The 20699-nt window shown below is 37.9% G+C and overlaps 1 protein-coding gene across 1 annotated transcript in view; it reads right to left on the bottom strand.

Moving 5' to 3' along the window:
* Window positions 1-20699, bottom strand: part of LOC143701881 (vacuolar protein sorting-associated protein 52 homolog) — a 65015-nt gene that overhangs the window by 30176 nt on the left and 14140 nt on the right. Inside the window, exons 12-13 of the mRNA XM_077195580.1 lie at window positions 13177-13332; window positions 12849-12967 (exon numbers count right to left, since the gene is read on the bottom strand). Coding sequence (XP_077051695.1) covers window positions 12849-12967; window positions 13177-13332 — 275 coding nt within the window. The remainder of the gene's footprint in view (window positions 1-12848; window positions 12968-13176; window positions 13333-20699) is intronic.

The raw sequence follows: 20699 nt of genomic DNA, 5'->3' as shown, positions 1-20699 counted from the left end.
AGACCACTTGTTTCCATGACAATGCCTTTGTCAAATACTGACTTCTGTCTCTTTTGTTTTCCTTAGATGTTTGCGATTCCTCCTGAACAGGTTTTGATCTAGTGTTCTGAATACAAAGAATCTTGGATGCTCATGTTTCCTTTGGACTACAACAGCTTGCCAAGACTCTTCTTTCTGCATTCTGATCCTCTTTCAAGTCAAGTCACTTTCATTTATATAGCACTTTTAACAATATTGATTGTTTCAAAGCAGCTTTACAGTGATTGTTTTGAAATTACAGCAGCTCTATAATTAAAGTTATTGTCTAGCTAAAGGTAATTTTGGTTGATTCACTCCCGTCACAACGATCATTAGCAATCTCCTAATGAGATAAGTTTGGTAAGTTTGTCTGCCTGTCATATTAGAACTTTTGCTTTCTCTGTCATTCTTTGAGCTTTCTTTGCACTTCTTTCATGGCATTGAATGCAAGCAGTGCAGATGAGGTTGGCAACTTTGTCCTGAGACGTCACCCCATAAACAGCTGTGCAGGAGACAAGTCTATCCCTTCTATTGGTGTGCTGCGATACTCAAGTAGTACAACATATGCGTCACTGTTGTTACTTTATGTTTTATTCAACAGATTCTTTACAGTTTGCACAGTCCTTTCTGTTTGACCATCAGATCGTTCGTAACCAGGACTAGAAGTTAAATGCTTGAAGTCCCACTTCTCAGCAAGGATAGAGCACTCAGCACTAGCATATTGAGGTCCGATGTCAGATACTACAACATCTGGAATCCCGTGCCTTGCAAAAAATCTTCATCTCCAGGATCACTCCTCGGCTTGTTGTGTCAGTGACCTTTCTAATCTCTGGATATTTTGAAAAGTAATCCACACACAACAGTAATGCAAACCCTTTATGATAAAAAAATGTCTGTCCCAATCTTCTCCCATGATCGTCCAGGTAATGCTTGTGGCAGCAGTGGCTCTCTCTGGTTGTTGTTTTTGTTATCATTGCAAACCCCGCATTTGGACCTAGTCTCTTTAATATGTGCAGACATATTGGCCAATACATAAAGCCTCTTGTTTTGCACTTCATGATTCCGAGGTGAGACTCATGTATTTTGCCCAGCTTTTCTTGTCTAAGATGCTGATGAACAAATTGATGTAACGGCTTTCTGAAGATGCTTTCTAACTGTTTGTGGTCACTTTCAATTGTGATTTATTTTCCGTACACGTACTGGTGGAATTTCTCACAGCCAAATACAATGGCAAGCAGCTCTTTCTCTATTTGTGCGTATCTGCGCTGACAGTCAATCAAGGGTCTAGACCCATAGGCCACTGGCCTTCCTTCTTATAAGATCCTCGCTCCGATCCCTTCAGAGCTTGGGTCCACTGACAGTGTTAGCGGCTTGCTGACATCATAGAACTTAAGCATTGGACTGTGAGCAATCATCTGTTTGTTTTTCTAAACTTCTCTTCTGAGCATCTTCCCAGTGCCATGCTGTCTCTTTCTCCAGCAATTTTCTCAAAGGTGCACTGATATCAGACAAGTTGGGGATAAATTTTGCCAAATATTGAACTACCCCATGAAATCTTTGCAGCTCCAGTTCGCCCTCTGGTCTTGGTAGCTGAATTACTGCTTTAATCTTTTCTTCATCTGTCTTTAATCCCTGAGAATTGAGGATGTGTCCGATGTCAGTGATTTCTTTCATTCTGATTTTGCATATGTTTAGGTTTAATTTCAGATTATTTCCTCTGGCTCTTCTCAATAACTGCATCAATCTTTGATCTTGCTCTTCAACTGTGTCTTCCCGCACAACAGGTCTGATGTCTGTTTTATTTGAATGTGGTGTTCACCGGGAAAGCAGCCTAATCCTACAAACAGATCATCAAACTCTTTGAGAATGTCATTTTTCTCAACTTGATATAGCCTTTTTACAATGCCTAACTTTTGGCAGGCAGCATGTCCAAGAATTGATGGTGCAACTCTCTATGATTTCAAATACAATCTTATACTTTTGTCCCTTGAACTCACAGGTGAGCGCTTCTTGCCTAATGGCTCCATCGTGCCTAATGGCTCCATCTTACCCTGACTCATATGGCTCTTGGAAGTGCACATTTTAGCGAAGTGATTTTTTCTTTTGACAGTGCTTACATGTTTTCCCAAAGGCAAGACAATTTCTATACTGATCCTTGTTGCCACATTTGCTGCATTTATTTTTGTTAGAACACTCTGGTCCGATTTACCATCTCATTTCTTTGGCTTCACCATTTTGACTCCGTGTACCTCCATCTCATTGTTCAGCACTGCATCTGACTTGATGTAATCTCACTGGCCCTACAGATCCTACAGTCGTGCAGATCCCTGAACTCACATTTTATTTCTCAGGTCTGACATAAGTGTCAATCGTTTCTGTGGGTCCCTGAGAGTGCGTGGAGAACACGTATCCAACAGTAAGTCTTTATGAGGTTCACACAAGTCTTTAAACTTGTATTTCAGCACTTGTATTTTGTCTTTCTCCTGTTCTGCAAAGTGAAGCGTGTTACAGACTCTGCTACATACAGAAACGTTGCACACGGATTTCTCAACTATCCCGCTGACTGTGAAGAAAAAAAAGTTTGAATCTCTTGTGATGGAACACGGGGTGTAGTATTTTATTTTGTCCAGTAGGTGTCTCTGGGTAACACTATTTATGTCCTCAGCTTAATTGCTGTAAAACAGGTGTGGAGAATTGACGGTGATTAACCATGCTGCTTATAAGAAGCTGGAGAATAGCTGTTGGGAGTAGGAGCTTGGTCTTGCTGTTTGGTTGTCGTGCTGACTCTCTCATCCTCTCCAGTCCAAGGCTTGATGTTGTTTGTGTATCTTTATATTTTGTCTTTTATTTTAATGTATTCATGTTTACTTATTCTAATTAAATACAACTTTGTGCAAATTTGATTATGTTGTATGGCCTCTCCATTCATGGTGCTACTCCTTGAGCCAAGGGGTCGTAACATATAGGGGCTCGTCCGGGATCAAACTAAATTGGAATTGCAATTTCTTTAATTAGAATTCCGATTTGGGTAATTCTTTAATTAGAATTCCGATTTTGGTAATTCTTTAATTAGAATTGTGATTTGGGTAATTCTTTCATTAGAATTGCGATTTGGGTAATTCTTTAATTAGAATTGCGATTTGGGTAATTCTTTAAGTAGAATAATTGGTTTGGGAAATTTGGATTGGATTATTTGGGTAAAATAAGTTGGGCAGTGTTATATAAAAGGATTGGTTTTGTTTATTTATTTTGATTAGTGTTTTTTGGACTGGAGAGAGAGAGATAAAACCAACTGACAGTAATTGCTAAATTGTTTAGATGTTGCGATTTAGACTGCAATAAGCCATATAACCCTGTGTTAGGCTGAAGAGCGCTTAACACTTTTTTTTAATTTTAGTTTGTTCTCACACATTTCTGAGCGCTTTATTAGACAGAAATTTGCTGTTGGTGTATTAACCTAAAACAACATGCTCGCCAGATTGTTTATCTAAATAGACCTATGTTGTTAGAATTTACTGTTTACCAGGTTTTTGGTAATTTTCTTGATTTATTTTTTTTTATTCTTTTTTTAAATAAAAACTAACATCATAAAGTATGATATTTGTTTTACTTTGAGCAATTCTGGAGCTATAATTGACTCTTCTTAGGAGCATATAAAACAAAACAGCTCCTTGGAAAAAATGAAATGTAATATTGTAGTAGTTATAAACAAACATATTTTAGTTCAGATTAGTTTGAGGGCAGCAATTGTATTCATAATGTCAAAATAAAACCGACGTAATTTTACTTGAAGGCATTATAGCCTACTATTCCTGCCAAACTTCCATGGTTGCGGTTAGTGTTACTACAGTAAATCCATGGTGAATGTTGCTGATCTATGGACACAGGATAGTTCATTCATGGCACAATGTTTCTTTCTGGTTTCCACGTTAGTGCTGTTTGATCCGTTAATAACGGAGAAATGTGAATGTTTCTCACTGGATCTCGCAGCGATGTTATTACTTCTGTGGCAAATTCAAATTATTCCTTTACTTGATCTCTTAGCGCTGTGTAGTAACAGTGTCGCTTGATCAAGCTCGGCTCGCGCTGCTTTGGTCCAAACTGATAAACGGTCCGTGAACCACAAAATAACTAGCAGTTTCGTTCCGCTTGCATTACGTTTGCCATTTGATGTTGGGCTATGTTGTGGTGGCTCCGGCGGATTATGAGCGCGCTTACCACGCGCAACGCGCCTACATTTGAAAGAACGAAATTTTGGTCGGCAGGAAAAATGGCCTAACCCGCCCCCCCCCCTCAAAGAAAAAACTCTCCGGTTCTACGCGATTCACGTAAATGACCCAATTTGCAGAGAAAACGGCGATTGTCGCCGAAAAGCGACAAGTTTGCAGGTGTGCACATCCTGAAGAAGAATTGACACCTGCAGGTATTTCGACGCCTCTTGCGTTGTTAGCGCCTGTCGGATTAACATTCGAGCAACAGTTGGAAATCCTTAGTATACAAAATAAAGAACGTGAATTGGATAGACAATTTTAACTACAGAAATTGAAAATCCAAGAGTGAGAACAAGAACGAAAATTTGAAACAGTTAGAATGCAACAAAAAATGGAAGACGCTAAATTAGAACAGGATGCAGAACGGTTAAGATTGATCGGACAAGGAAAGCTTTCTGGTGGTAATGTTGATTCCTTAAATGAGCAAGAACTAGCGGGGGGGAGTGGAAATCGAATGACAGGTTTAGTACAGATGATTAAACTCTTGCCTCAATTCAATGACCGGGATCCGGATGTGTTTTTTTCTCTGTTCGAAAGCTTGGCTGAGGATAGGGGTTGGAACGATGCTGAACGTACACTCTTACTACAAAGTGTTTTGGAAGGTAAAGCTCAAGAAGCCTTCATCTCACTTTCTTCTGAAAACCGAAAGAACTATAAGGTAGTAAAAGAGGCTGTGTTAAAAGCATATGAACTTGTCCCTGAAGCGTATCGGCGACGTTTTAGGGGATGGAAAAAAGATGAGCGTAGAACGCACGTTGAAGTGGCAAAGGAATTGGCAAGTCTTTTTAATTATTGGCGTACATCATTGTGTGTTAGTACATTTGAAGAGCTTTCTAATCTAATAGTTGTGGAGCAGTTTAAAAACATTATCCCATAGCGTGTCACAATGTATGTAAATGAACATAAGGTGACAACGGCTGCTGAGGCTGCCATTCTTGCGGACGAATATGTACTAATTCATAAAAGTGCCGGTGATTATTTGTATAAAAAGCCAAATAACAGTGCAAGTACAGTGAGGATGAGCCCAAACAAATCAGAGCATGCTAGAAAAGTGGATCCAGATTCGAGTTGCAGGTATTGTTTGGAAAAGAGTCATTGGAAAAAAGAGTGCCCTATATTAAGAAATAAGTTCAAGTCCGTGGTTCCATAAGCCGTTGGTCTCGTGTCTACTACGGGAATGAGTTTTAAATCAGATGTAGGAGAAGTAAAGACTTACGGAAGGAATAAGGATCTTTTGCCAGCAGGATACGAACCGTTCATAACTATGGGGACTGTGTCTTTGAAAGATTTGATGAAGGTACCTGTTAAGATATTACGTGACACGGGATCTTCTGAATCTTTCTTATTGGATTTGAAACTGCCGTTTTCTTCTGAAACAAATACGGGTAAAAGCGTTCTAATTCAAGGTATAGGATTAGACGATTAGATTAGATTATTTTCGGCTCCTCTGCATCGAGTTCAGCTAGATTCTGAGGTTGTGAAAGGAGAGGTAGAAATTGCATTAAGGTCAGTTTTGCCTATCGAGGGGGTGGATTTGATTTTGGGAAAAAATTTGGCTGGGAGTAAAATATGGGGTACGGAAGTGTTTCCCGTTGTTAAAACCACTCCGGTCTGCTCGGTGGAATCAGACAAATGTGTGCAAGAACTGCCTGAAGTTTTCTGTTCCTGTGCCATAACACGAGCGATGAGTAACAACAATGATATGGATGAGTATGAAGGCCTAGAGGAATCTTCTAATGATCTTTCTAAGAATTTGTCTTTGCTTGTTCCGTCGATTTCCCGGCAGGATTTAATTGTAGAGCAAAAAAATTATGCGCAGCTAAAGACACTGTTTGAATCTGTTAAAACAGAATATGAGATGAAAAGTTTGGCTAGTGGATATTTCACACAGAACGGTTTATTACTTCGTAAATGGACGCCGTGTTATGATAAGATTCTGGGTGAACCGGTGTTTCAAATAGTGATACCGAAGGGATTACAGGAGTTAATTTTGAGAACTGCTCACGGTGACATAGCTGGTCATTTTGGAGAGAAGAAAACCTATGACAGCGTGATGCGTTAATTCTTTTGGCCTCGATTAAAGAGAGACGTGGCTGCTTTTATAAAAACTTGTCATGTCTGTCAGTTGGTTGGAAAGCCGAACGAAGTGATCTCTCCTGCTCTGTTGTATCCTATACCTGTGGTGAAAAATCCCTTTGAGAATCTAACTATTGATTGTGTGGGGCCATTACCTCCTTATAAAAATGGTTCCATCTATATATTGACCGTGATGTGCCAAACTACGCGATATCCTGCTGCGTATCCGTTGCGAAATATTACTACAAAGTCTGTAGTGAAAGCTTTGACTCAATTTATTTCCATATTTGGAATTCCTCTAGTTATTCAGTCTGACAGGGGAACAAATTTCACATCCGTATGTTTGCCCAGATATTAAAACAGCTGCGTGTAGATCATCAAAAAAGCAGTGCTTACCATCCTGAGAGTCAGGGTGCCCTCGAGCGCTTTCATCAAACACTAATACAGTTGTTGAGAACGTATTGTACTGAGTTGATGAAAGACTGGGAGGAGGGACTACCTTGGTTGATGCTCGCTGCTCGCGAGGTCACTCAAGAAAGTTTGGGATTCAACCCCAATGATCTAGTATTTGGACAAAGTAAGGGGACCGCTCGCGCTTTTGCGTGATGATTTATTGGAAACTGAACCGCCTGTAAATCTTTTGGATTACGTAAACGGGTTCCGATAAAGGTTGTATTGGGCCGGTACAGTAGCCCGTGAAAATCTAGGTAAGGCACAATCTAAAATGAAATCCTGGTTTAATCAAAAGGCAGAAAACAGGGAATTCAATTCTGGAGATCAGGTTTTGGTGATGCTTCCAATGACTGGTTCCACTTTTGCTGCAAAATTTTCTGGACCCTATACTGTTCTTGAACAACTTTCTGAACAAAATTATATGATTTCCACTCCGGATAGGAAGAAGGCTCAGCTGTGCCATGTAAATCTATTGAAGCCTTATTTGTTCCGTGCAACTGGATCAAATGTCGCTGTCGGAGGTGCTGAAATTAAATCTGTTGCGTTTGCTGTAGGGGGTGAAAGTGGTTCTTTGTTAGATGGAGTTGAGAAGGATAATTTTGACGAATATTTAATTCAACCTAGACTCCGTAATTCTGAGCAGTTAAAGAGATTGGAGATTATGCTTGGGCATTTATCTCAAGATAATGGTAAGGAATTAATACAACTGATAACAGAGTTTCAAGTGCTTTTTTCTGATACTCCTTCGTGCACTGACATGATTCAGCATGATATTGATGTCGGTGACTCCCAACCTATTCGACAGCGATTTTATCGTGTGTCTCCCGAAAAACAAAAACTTTTGGAATCTGAGGTTAAGTATCTTTTGGAGAATGGACTTGCGGAACGATCTAGTTCAAGTTGGGCTTCTCCTTGTCTTCTAGTTACGAAACCGGATGGAACATTTAGGTTTTGTACCGATTATAGAAGATTGAATGCAGTTACTAAATCTGACTCTTTTCCACTTCCACGAATTGAAGACTTCATTGATTTGGTGGGGTCAGCTGAGTTTGTTACGAAGATTGATTTACTTTAGGGATATTATCAGGTACCCCTAACTTCTCGTGCTCAAGAAGTTTGTGCTTTCATAACGTCTTCTGGTTATATTCTTATAAACGTATGAGTTTTGGTCTTCGAAACGCTCCAGCTACATTCCAGCACCTGATGAATCTGGTAATCTCTGGGCTTGAGGGATGTGCTGTATATCTGGATGATGTGGTGGTGTATAGCCAGACATGGGAGGAACTTCTTTGGAAATTGCGCGCTTTATTTATTCGTCTTGATAGAGCAAAGTTGACGATAAATTTAGCGAAATGTGAATTTGTACGTGCCACTGTGGTCTATTTGGGAAATGTGGTAGGACCAGGTAAAGTGTGTCCTGTTCGGGCAAAAGTCAAGGCCATTGATAATTTCCCAGTTCCTTCTACGAAGAAAGAGCTAATGAGATTTCTAGGAATGATTGGGTACTATAGAAAATTCTGTGAAAATTTCTCAACAGTGGTTGCTCCTTTAAAGGGGAAATGAAGCAGTCAGTCAAGTTTACATGATTTAAAAGATGGATTTCCACTATAATCAAAAATTATATAAGAAACATGACAAATGTTAACATATAAAAGAAACACCGTTATATCTTTCCTGGCAAGGGCGCCGCCATTGTGCAGTATTATAACCGGTGACGTCACGGGGTGGGTTTGCTCTGTGCTGAGTTCAGTAAAATACAGTGAAAGATGCATGTAAGCTGGTCGAACCAGCAAACAACTAACGTTAGGTACAGTCATTGTTAGCTAACAGCTGTAAGCATGAACTAGCTAACGCTAACTTAGTGTTTAGCTAGTGAACTTTATTAGTACCAGACAAAAAGACGACGTCTAACGTTAACAAACTGCACATGGAAACATTGTTCACGATGTCTGCCATCATATTCCTGTCTCTTGTCAACACCATGGTTGCAATACATGGTCAAGATCAGCGTCTTGACAGCAGATGGATCGTGCTATCGTGGCGTAATAATCTGTTTGGTTGTAATTTACTTACCTGAATGAAATGAAATCGAATGTATCGTCCTGTGGAATCATTCACATGCATCTTTCACTGTATTTTACTGAACTCAGCACAGAGCAAACCCACCCCGTGACATCACCAGGGGTGTGAAGTAACAAATTACAAATACTCACGCTACTGTAATTAAGTAGTTTTTTTCAGAAATTGTACTTTTTTGAGTAGTTTCAAATTTTTGTAATTTTACGTTTACTTGAGTACATTTTAAGTGATGTATCGGTACTTTTTCTCCGCTATTTTCCTTCTGTTTGTGGTCGTTACTCGTTACATGCTTGTTTTAAATGTATTTTATTTTTATCCATCAACGTGATTGGATTGAGTAAGCGGTCTCGTGACTGTCATCAAATCAAATTAAGCATAGAAAACTTTAACCGCTATTCCTGCTGTTACTGGTGACTGCTGTGGAAGTGCATTCTTCACGCATCAATCCAGATATCAATCGTCTAATAAGGTACATTTCACATTTCTGCTTAATATGATATTTATATAGGCTGGCCTGTCTACAGGGACAAACATTTGGTCTGAGGTTGGGGGTATTGCGTGACGAGTTCATAATGCGGTGAATTCCCGCTCCCATTTACTTCAAAATCACATTATAGAGAGACGCGCGTCACGATCTGTGCAAAAACATTTTTCATGTTGAACTTTTATTTGTGTGTGTGTGTGTGGATGCTGCTGATAAAACAGCTTCACCGAGACTACAAAGAGACATGCATTTGTGTGTCTGTGTGTTTGTTTGTTTCTGTTGTAAAAGTTTCCTGGATATAACTTCCCTATTTAACGCACAATTTTCCTTACAAATTATATTATCAGCATTACAATGTGAGTAAATGTAGCCGTGTAAAATGTAAGGGATGATGCCACCCTTCTAGAACAATGTGCATTTACATTTAAATTGTAACATATTTAATATCATGGAATTAAAGTGTGTAATTAGTGTTAGCTCACTATCTTAGCCTTTTTCAGTGCATTAGTTGAGGTAATCTGATAGTGATTCTCATTTATCAAAACACTAACATTGATACCGTTTTGGAGAGAAATTGGGTATTTTTTAATCTCTCTATTTGATACATTTTAAAAAGATGGATGATAGATATTCTTCAATCTTTCTAACAAAGAACAAAATATAATGTGAATTACAGTATGTACAATTTTTTTAAATTTATAAATTGTAGTGCACAGTGTTTATTGTAAGGGGTAGAATCCACAGCTCAGTACTCACTACTCACTACTCATGAGTACTTTAAAATAAGCTACTTTTTTACTCTTACTCAAGTCGTTTTTTGGACGAGTACTTTTTACTCTACTCACACTAAATTTTTTGGAATGTAATGCTACTTTTACTTGAGTATGTTTTTTCAGTACTCTTTCCACCACTGGACGTCACCGGTTATAATACTGCACATTGGCGGCGCCCTTGCCGCGAAAGATATAACGGTGTTTCTTTTATATGTTAACATTTGTCATGTTTCTTATATAATTTTTGATTATAGTGGAAATCCATCTTTTAAATCATGTAAACTTGACTGACTGCTTCATTTCCCCTTTAACGGATTTGTTAAAAGGCAAACAGAAATATGAATGGTCCTCAAATTGTCAAAATGCTTTTGATAATGCCAAACTTTTGCGGAGTTCTGCTCCCGTCTTAACAGCACCTCGTTGGGACCGTCCTTTCCATTTAAAAGTGGATGCGAGTGGGTTGGGTGCTGGAGCTGCATTATTGCAGAAGGATTTCAACGGCCTTGATCGACCAATTGGGTTTTTTTCTAAGAAGTTTAATTTGTGTCAGAGAAATTATTCAACCATTGAAAAGGAGTTGTTGGCATTAATTTGGGCTTTACAACATTTCGATGTGTATGTGGGGGGAGGTTCTGTCTCGCTGGTAGTATTTACAGACCACAACCCGCTTACTTTCTTACAGTCCTTGCATAGTCCAAATCAACGACTTATTCGCTGGGCTTTATTCTTGCAGTCTTACAGCTTGGATATTCGTCATATTAGAGGGGTAGATAATATTATGGCGGATACCTTGTCACAAGCTCCATTGAACTAGTGCTCTATTACATTTTTGTTGGTTCTTCTCTTTATCTTTCACCTCATCTTCGTGCTCTCAAGGCGCCTGAGAGCATTAGGAGATGGAGTAATAAGTGCTGTGCTATATCTGTTCGTTGTATGTGGTTTTCTGTATTATGTTTACAGAGTACCTTTGTGTAAGGGCCTCTGTCTTTAGGAGGGAGGTGTGATGGATCTCGGGGTGTAGTATTTTATTTTGTCCAGTAGGTGTCTCTGGGTAACACTATTTGTGTCCTCAGCTTAATTGCTGTAAAACAGGTGTGGAGAATTGACTGTGATTAACCATGCTGCTTATAAGAAGCTGGAGAATAGCTGTTGGGAGTAGGAGCTTGGCCTTGCTGTTTGGTTGTCATGCTGACTCTCTCATCCTCTCCAGTCCAAGGCTTGATGTTGTTTGTGTATCTTTATATTTTGTCTTTTATTTTAATGTAGTCATGTTTACTTTTTCTAATTAAATACAACTTTGTGCAAATTTGATTATGTTGTATGGCCTCTCCATTCATGTTGCTACTCCTTGAGCCAAGGGGTCGTAACACTCTGAATCCAAATCTTCCAATTCTCAGAGAGATTTCCATGCAGGTTTAACGGCGGCTGTAGTTGTGCCATCGTAACTGTAAACTTTTATTCCTAAACTTCTGCAACCATGTTATATTTTATATTGACGAGAGGACTCAGAACTGTAGCTCAGATGCCAGTCACCTTAAGATATAACGTAAGCTTGTGTATATTGCCTAATCGTAAGTTTGTTCAGAAATGGTGAAAAAAACTAGATGAATAAAACAAATAACGTCTTTCTTGTTAAACATCATTTAAAGCGAATGTTCGATTTCATGAGCCCATATATTCGAATACAATATTTTTTTTAAATGCCTATCCCTAGTTTCATTACAATAGGCAAAAGTATAATTAAATAATAATATTTTGATATTATAATTCTTGACCACAAGGTGGCGCACCCCTGAAACTTGTTTAGTACCTCCAGGGCTTGATGCCGATGACACAACGATTCGTAAGGATACGCCAATGCTTTTGTAAAATATAGAATTTTACAACCGAATTCAAAATATCCAACGTCCAAAATTGCAGGTATGGGACAATTGGGTATCATTCGACTTAGTATTATATACCAAATCTAAAGAGACCAATTTTTGGTGTGTTGTGATTTTTGGTCAAACCGTACTGAAGTTATAAGCAAAAATAGCTTTTTTCATATCTCTTGACCACTAAGTGGAACAACATCAAAACTGTGCAGGTAACATAGTTCATGGATGTCATAACACACACCAAGTTTGTCAGAATACGCTAAAGCATTGTGGAGGTATAGCCTCATGTTAATTTTGCCCTGCTCTTTGTCTAATTCGTTTTTGAGTTATTTGAGAACGGTTAAAATGACAGAAAAATTATCATAATGGAAAATTACGTCATAGGGAGCACTCATCTTGAGCCAAGGAATCAGAGGAAAAATAACTTTGTTTCTAGCCCTTAAGTCCTGTTCACAGCCAGCGCCACAATGCGACATGATCCCATTCATTTTTTTTAATGGAGAGCTGGCGACTTCTGGCTCAACAAGTGACGGTGATTGTTGGCAACAGAATATAGGTGTGTCAAGAGATGCGAGCCATAGACTTCAAGAGCAGAAGGAGGATACAATAGGTGCCTATGCACCTATGGTGCTTAGCCTCTAATAACATGGATTTAGCAAACAGATTATATGATGACTTGAAAGTAACACCAAAGCTGTATTGTCCTGTTAAAAACTGTTCAGAATGTGAATGTTACATTACTAGACAGAATGACAACTGTCCTCTTTCCAGGTCTGTGTTGGTGATTCTGTATGTTTGCAATGACAGAGGGACTGACTTATCAAGTGCAGGGATGTTCCTCTTGGCCGTGATGGCTCTGAAGCGCAGAATGATGTGAATGCAGAGAAACACAGCAATACTGTCATAACAGTCTGACAAGTATGTTGACAGATTCTTCTACAGATAGAGAAAAGAGGGGGAAAAATGGAATGAGAGAATGTCTAATAAAAAACAACAACTCAATTTTCACAAACTATTTAAAAAAAGTATAATACATAGTGTAGGTTTTTGTTAGACAACTACAAAAGACTGGTAATATGAAACTTTTAGACCATGAAAAAAGCAATATCATGTTTTTCCCTCAAAGATTCTGACACTGACTGTACCATGAACATGCTGAGCGTTTTTCCCATGATGCTGTTGAACAAATCCAACGCAGAATTTCCAGCAACCATGAAGAAGTCAGATAAGAAGAGGAACTCTCGACAGCCGTTATCCAACAAAGCATAGTGCTGACTGCGGAAGAGAGTTTCATACGGGTACTGACAAAGACAGAGAGAGGTCAGTAAGAAAGTATACTGCTATAGTAATAAATAGTAAAATATAGTACAAAAATAGTAATTATGCACAAAAAATGTTTTTGTGTACAAAAACTATTTACAGATCAGTGGATCATGAGTGTTTCACTGCAAAACAACACATGCTGCAGATATTTTAAATTCAGCTATTTTAGGCTGCAAAAAAATCTGAAAAAAGTCCCATGAAATCCTGGTGGAACTGCTCATTAGAATGTTACTATAATATTTGTGTCTCTATATATGGCTCAATGTAAGTCTATTGGATTTTTTTCATTGTTGTTGTTGTATCCATGGCTGTCACAATATCAGACTTTTCAGTACACTATTATTTTGGGCCAAAAGAACTCACGATAACAATATCACAATATCTATAGAAATCTTGAAAAATTTTAACAATGCTATTAGTCAAATTCATCTTTACTTTGTTCCTTTTGTGTGACTCTCTCTCTCTCTCTCTATATATATATATATATATATATACACAATTCGATTAATGGCAACCAGTTTGAAATAACTTTCAACTTATACATTTGTATAATGCTTTTTAATCACAGAATGAGGCAGAAAATGTATTATTTTATAGTATTCTATACAGTGATAAAGGCCATGTCGATAGGCATTGCATTATAAACCCACATTATCCATATGAAATTAGTCGAGATGGCTTGAAGAACACAGATAAACCATATGCGGTCACAATGGTGTTAATACTCTTCATGTTTAATCAGTCAAAATGTCTCTATCTGCATTTTATTCAGCTACAGTGATGGCTAGATGTCTTTATCCATATTGGGGATTTCCTGTTTTATTATTCCTATGAGTCTCACTTGTGTACTTTCTGCACAAGGGCGCCCTCCTGCATCGATTATAAATTAAACATATGTGAGAGTTTACATGTGAGAGTTTAATCAGTCAAAGTCAAGTCACCTGTAAAAATGGTTCTGGCATGCACATGGTGTTTAGTCTATAGGCATTATTGTTTGGAATGGTGTATGTGCGCATAAGCTTTCTTTACAAAGTGGCATCGCCAATTACTTGTCTGGCATACATAATACAGAGCTTTTAAAGGGGTGGTAAAACACGATTTCACTTTTCTAACTTTAGCTAGTGTGAAATATTGCTGTTTGAGTATAAAAACATCTGCATTGCTGTTCGAGTATAAACAACATCTGCAAAGTTACAGCGCTCAAAGTTCAAAGCAAAGGGAGATATTTGCTTTAAAAATAAAAAAATGTCTAAGGTCTACAGCAAACGACCGGTTTTGGACTACAAGACATTCCTTGGGAGTTGCTGACGTCAGCATATCCCATTATTTACATAAACCCCTCCTCCGAGAATAGTTAAGCGGGGCGAGGCCATTTTACATTGCTGTTTTGGAGATGAGTTGTCACAATGCCGTCGAAGCGCTGCTGTTATTTTCATCCCGGTTGCAGATCCACTTTGTTCAGCCATCCTAAGGACGAGGGAGTTAGGGATCAATGGTTGAAATTTATTTTTAACTCGGTCCCTCATAATTATGACCCAAATCTCGCTCTCTGTGCTCCACATGTCACAGAGGAAAGCTTTCACAATCTTCGCGAGCTTCGGCTTGCACATCGGCTTGTCCTGAAAGATGGAGCAGTTCCAACTTTGAAAACAGAAGCTTTTGTTTACGGGCCACAACCTGTAAGTATGATTTATTTTTCGTGATGTGTTTTCCTGTAATAGTTCGTATTGTTAATTGTATATTGTAGCAAGGAAGTAAACAAATGACAATGCTGTTTGGCTCTGCTGGTTTGTTAAATGCTCATTCATACTGAACGTTATCCGACAAACACCTAATGTTACAAACTTTTTTTTAAAGTCAACAGTGAACTTGGAATTAGTGTAAATTATTCTTTGATTAGAGCTTGTATGTATTGTTTATCGCTTGTTTATCTACAGGCATGCTAAACATGGTTCTGTGTTTGATTTGGCAGCCGATGTTTAGTGTTCGTTTTGGGTTTATAGTTCTGTCGACAGATATTTGTCTACAATCGTTCTAAAAATACAAATGTAACGGTGGCATACAGTCAGAAACGATCACTAACGTATAGATCCGCAGTCTTTACTAAAAAAAATCCCTTTGAGGACTGTAGTATAATTTGTTAGAACAATTATATGAAATTCTTGTTTATGAAGCATATTTTTTTGTAATTCTATAATAATTAGTACAATTAAATAACAGCGTATCTAAAAAGTAATGAAAGAACAACAAAAAACAAACCTTTCTGAAACGTCGTTTAACAGCCATTCTTCAACAGGTTCTGCTCTATCATCTTCACTAACGTTTCATTGTTTATAAGGCCGGTGAAACAATGGCCGCGTGGCGTGTCCGTTTTTATTTCAGCTCCCATGTTAACAGGTTAGACTTGCAGACTGCCTGCATAACATGCGCGTTTCAGGCTTGCAAAACGCGTGCATGCTAGAAATTATGGTGTTCCGATCGTTCTTTAATATGACTTTGCAACATGCACTCGTCTCAATGAAGGTGACGTCTGCGTCTGCCGAACGTGACGTCTGCGTCTGCCGAACGTGACGTCTGCGTCTGCCGAACGTGACGTCTGCGTCTGCCGAACGTGACGTCTGCGTCTGCCGAACGTGACGTCTGCGTCTGCCGAACGTGACGTCTGCGTCTGCCGAACGTGACGTCTGCGTCTGCCGAACGTGACGTCTGCGTCTGCCGAACGTGACGTCTGCGGTGTTTACGGCCTTTAAGACGAAAAGACGCCGCAAAGTACGGCGTTCTGTGGTACAAACGCCGCAAATTACGGCGTTTACAAAGCAAAAGCGCCATCATTATTGGCGTATTTTATATCCAGCCAATGACGCCGTTTCTGACGCCGCAGGCCATCCATAGTGCGCTGTAATTTGCGGCGCTTCTGTCTGACAAAGACGGCGTAAAAAGTGTTGTTTTGTATAATATTATAATCAGCCCCACCCTTTTCTTCAAAGTTCAGCCCATCTAATGAAGTAGATGGAAAGACTTATGTAGTAGATTGTCGATCTGAATGGCTATCCGTCTTAAGGGCTCTGTTTTTCTAACGTTGTTAGGACTGTTGTCGTGTCATATTTTTATTTCTTCATTGGGCACGTGTATCCCCCTTTTTTCCTTTATCATATGTGGGTATATAGTATGAGTTTAGCCTCTGTTTACATTCATGTCTGTGAAATACATTAGATTACCAAGCAAACTTAACACCTTCAGTAGGGCATTGGTCTGCGTGCATGGAGAGCAGTGTCGTTTTGCTCTAAGTGACAGGGGTTCGACTCCAAGGTCTGACCGTATTTTTATCTCTGCTTTGTTTCTTTTGTATTGGTCTGTTGGTGTATGTCTTTTAAATTTCGGAAGACTACCCGATAGCTGACAACTGATTGAGTAGCAGGCTGTAGGCTACTTATTACGGAAATGACAGCAGCAACTGTTTAAGCCCGCGTACAGTGGCTGCCGTGGGTCCCTTTATTGCTGATTATAATGATTTAGATGGGCTTAGGTAGATGCTTCACGATATAGTCCATTTCGCTTTTTAAGACTCTTTTAGCAGTTCCCAGGATACACGAAAGGAGGTAGAGCCTTCCTAAACGATTGAACTATTAAAACAAGAGATGACGCCAGCCCAAGGAGGACTACAGCTGCTCTTGACCATCATACAAGACTGTAATATATTTCACATATAAATTATTTATTATCACGCTGCCATTGCCTTAATAGACATTCATATTGCTAACAGTGAATAATATATTTTGTCATACCTTGTTCATTCTGATGTCATATATTATAACGATTATATGACGTTTTTTTTGTAACACTAAATTATACATTTTTTGTAGAATCAGAATTTCTGGCGTTAATTTTAAGGCACCATTGTGGAAAAAGGGGGCTAAAGATGGAAAATGTAATGATCATTTTTTTGCCAAGACTTTATTCAGTAATTTTACGGAATTTTCCATTAACCCTAAAACACAACACAATACAATGCCTCAGTAAAAAAATACAAGGGACAACTGTAAATATATTCTCGTATTATATATAATCGTATAATACATGCCCTATTTTTATGGACTGTAAATAATAAAGAGTTGTGAGATGCCTGTATTTCCATAATGGCTAATGCTACATATTTCATTAGGTTTTATTTTAAATGTGCATTTTTAAAAATAATTAGGCTATATTGTATTTTTCTAAAATAAAATCTGAAATTGAATTGGCTCAGTCAAACTTGGACTCAGCACATTTGGAATTGCCTGGAGTAGACCTAATAATTATTTTTTTTACATTTTTTTTTACATTTTATAATATAAATATATCTTGAAGCAGCGGGATCTGCGGACGTCTCTTTCAAGCCATAAAAAAAAATAGTAGGCTAAGAGATTCATTAATAGACCATTTCATTATTCTGGTTAGTGATCGACCGATGTATCGGCTTACCGATATTTTTCCCGATATTTAAGCATTTTCCCATAATCGGGTATCAGTTTTGTAATATCGGATTTGCCGATAAACGGCGCCATCTTGTGGCCGTTTCGAGAATTCCGTCATTGCAGCCGCGTCTGAGGAGATCAGTCAACAACAACTCTGCGCACAGGTAAAGTATATGTTCTACTTGCTTTGCTTTAATTATTCAACTTTATTTAACATAACAGGCATGCAGAAATGATGTTTGAGACATAAATGCCTGATATAGTTTTAGGCAGCTTGGTTCTAAAAAATTGAGACAAACTCATGGAGTCACTTAGCATAATCCGTCATGTCCTGCCCCAATAAAGACGTAACTTTACATGAATTAAATAAAAAAGACATTAATGAGTGCATGTTGAAAATAAAAGCGCTGAATTATAAGATTTTCCTAAAAAACATCATGCACTGCTTATTTCAATTGTATTTTTCTTTTATTGAATTTATCCATGCTTGTAATTTGTTTATAATTTTCAATGCAGATTCACTCCTCTAAATAAATAATCTCTTATAATTTGTTTTTATATCGCAATAAATATAGCAGCAGATAAACAAAATATTTTAATTAAGGTTTTCAATATTGTGCAGCCCTAATATTGAGCATTTAACCTAACCCTAATTTTAAATTGAACCTGGAATGATAATTTGTGATACCAGATGAGATGTATGTATGTATGATAGATTTTGAACTGTACTATTTTTGTATTGCAGGTTTTCTGGGATCCACAGCGGAAGGCATCAAGGCGTGAGATGTTGGCTTGGACAGATGTACCTGTACACCACACAGACCTCTGCTTTTGCACGGATGGCTGATTACTACCATGTTCTGTATAGGTTTTATTATAGCAAAACTGAGCACCTGTGACAGTGGAATTTGTAGGTGTAAAGTAGTCAGATATCAGTACATTTAAAGTCACAGAGAGAAAGTTTTTTTTTTTTTTTTTATAGAAGTTTCAAACTTTTTTCTCTTTCACAAAAAACACTGCAGTTACAGCTTTTCAAATTCTTCATTGGAGGTGCACAAATACTTTTCTTTTTTTTCAAATCACAAAGTAAGAAATGTATGCTGACATTTAAGGTGCGGCCACACAGGGGGTTTGAGCATATGTGACTGAATAAAAAGTAAAGTGTGACCACATGAGAATAGCCAAACAGTATAGATGATTCACAAAATTATACACCAAGAAATGTGCATAATTGGCCAAAATGTTACGGTTTATCAACAAAAATTTGACCCTATGAGTTTGGTAATTTGTAGAATAGGATTTGTGCACTTGCAATGAAGATTTTAAAAAGGTGTAACTGATGTGTTGTGTTTGTGAGAGAGAAAGGAAAGAAAAAGAGGTTTGCAACTCATAAAACATTTTCTCGAAGACTTAAAATCTACAAATTGCACTGTTATAGGGACTCTGTTTTGCTTCAATAATACTAGATATAATACAGTGTCAATCTTATTAACTACTATTTATTTTGTATAAAATAATTTACAGTACCGGTCAAAAGTTTGGAAACATTACTATTTTTTTTATTTTTTTGGAAGAAGTCTATTCTGCTCAGCAAGCTTGCATTTATTTGACAAAAACAACAAAAAACAGTAATATTGTGAAATATCATTATAATGTAAAACAGCTGGTTTCTATGTTTCTCTTTTCTATGTGAATATATAGTAGTGTAATTTATTCCTATGTATAATATTATATCATGTAACACTGAAGACTGGATTAATGATGCTGAAAATTCAGCTTTGCATCCCAGGATTACATTATAGTTTAAAGTATATTAAAATAGAAAACCATTATTTTACATTTTAATTATATTAATATAAAACCTTCTTCATTTAAATGTTTATAAACCTGTTTGCACACAGTTTTTGCTGTTGTTTTTGCTTTGTTCTATAGTAAATGAACTGAATTAACCAAATACTGAGTCTGTATCTTTCGTATGTCGTTGAAAAGTCTCCAAAATAGTTTTGGGCAAATGAGGACAAGTTAAATTAGACCACTGTATGTCCGCCCATATTATATTAATTAAAAACTAAAACGACCAACTGGTTACCAACACACGACTGTTGATCCACGACGTTGCCACAACGTCGCAGTTACTTACTGACAACGTTACAAAGTTACGTTGTGACAACGAATCCAGGAATTTCACTTTTCCGGTTGCCACGACGTAACTAGTTACGTTGCCACGACGAAAGTTTGGTCACCTGATTACGTTGCAGTTACGTAACAGTCACGTATTTTTGTTAGCTGGGGCTAGCTAACCAACGACTTTCTGAAGGAAATAGTCTAACCTTCTCCATCAATTTTAATTCTATGAACTTTTTACTTTTTATAAACTTTACTATGAATTTCTCACAGGGTTGTTTTCAACTACAATATAAATATCAAATATATGAACTTAAATATAAATATTATAAAATTATGAATATATTTTCACAGGGGTACACTTTCCTCAAGAGAGCTTTATTTTTGAAAACCTCATGAAAACACATTTACACATGAGTGTATGATGCTGCAGGTACTTAAACATGTTACCGTGCTCCCACTGATGGGCTAACCTAGTGCAGAATAGCAAATAAACAATAAGAAACAACTTGTAAAACCTTCGTCATCTGGCGAGGAGAGAGCAACCAGCGAAATAACCTCTGCTCCGAACGGCGTCGGGAGCACTTTTGGAACATATCCATGCCTTGGTTTGATGCTGCGTTCACACCAGACGCGAATAGAGCGTCTGGCGCGAGTGATTTCAATGCAAAGACGCGCGTAAAAAATTCCTGCGGCGCGAATGGGGACAGGCCCGCTTTTCAGTTTATAATGTCTAATTTTATGTTTATATAGACGCGAATACTCCT

Source organism: Siphateles boraxobius, unplaced genomic scaffold (assembly GCF_051911475.1).
Source record: "Siphateles boraxobius isolate OS27281-9 unplaced genomic scaffold, OSU_SipBor_1 33, whole genome shotgun sequence".
NCBI classification, from domain to species: domain Eukaryota; kingdom Metazoa; phylum Chordata; class Actinopteri; order Cypriniformes; family Leuciscidae; genus Siphateles; species Siphateles boraxobius.
Note: the sequence above shows the minus strand (reverse complement) of the source record. Positions and strands in the feature narration are given on the sequence as shown.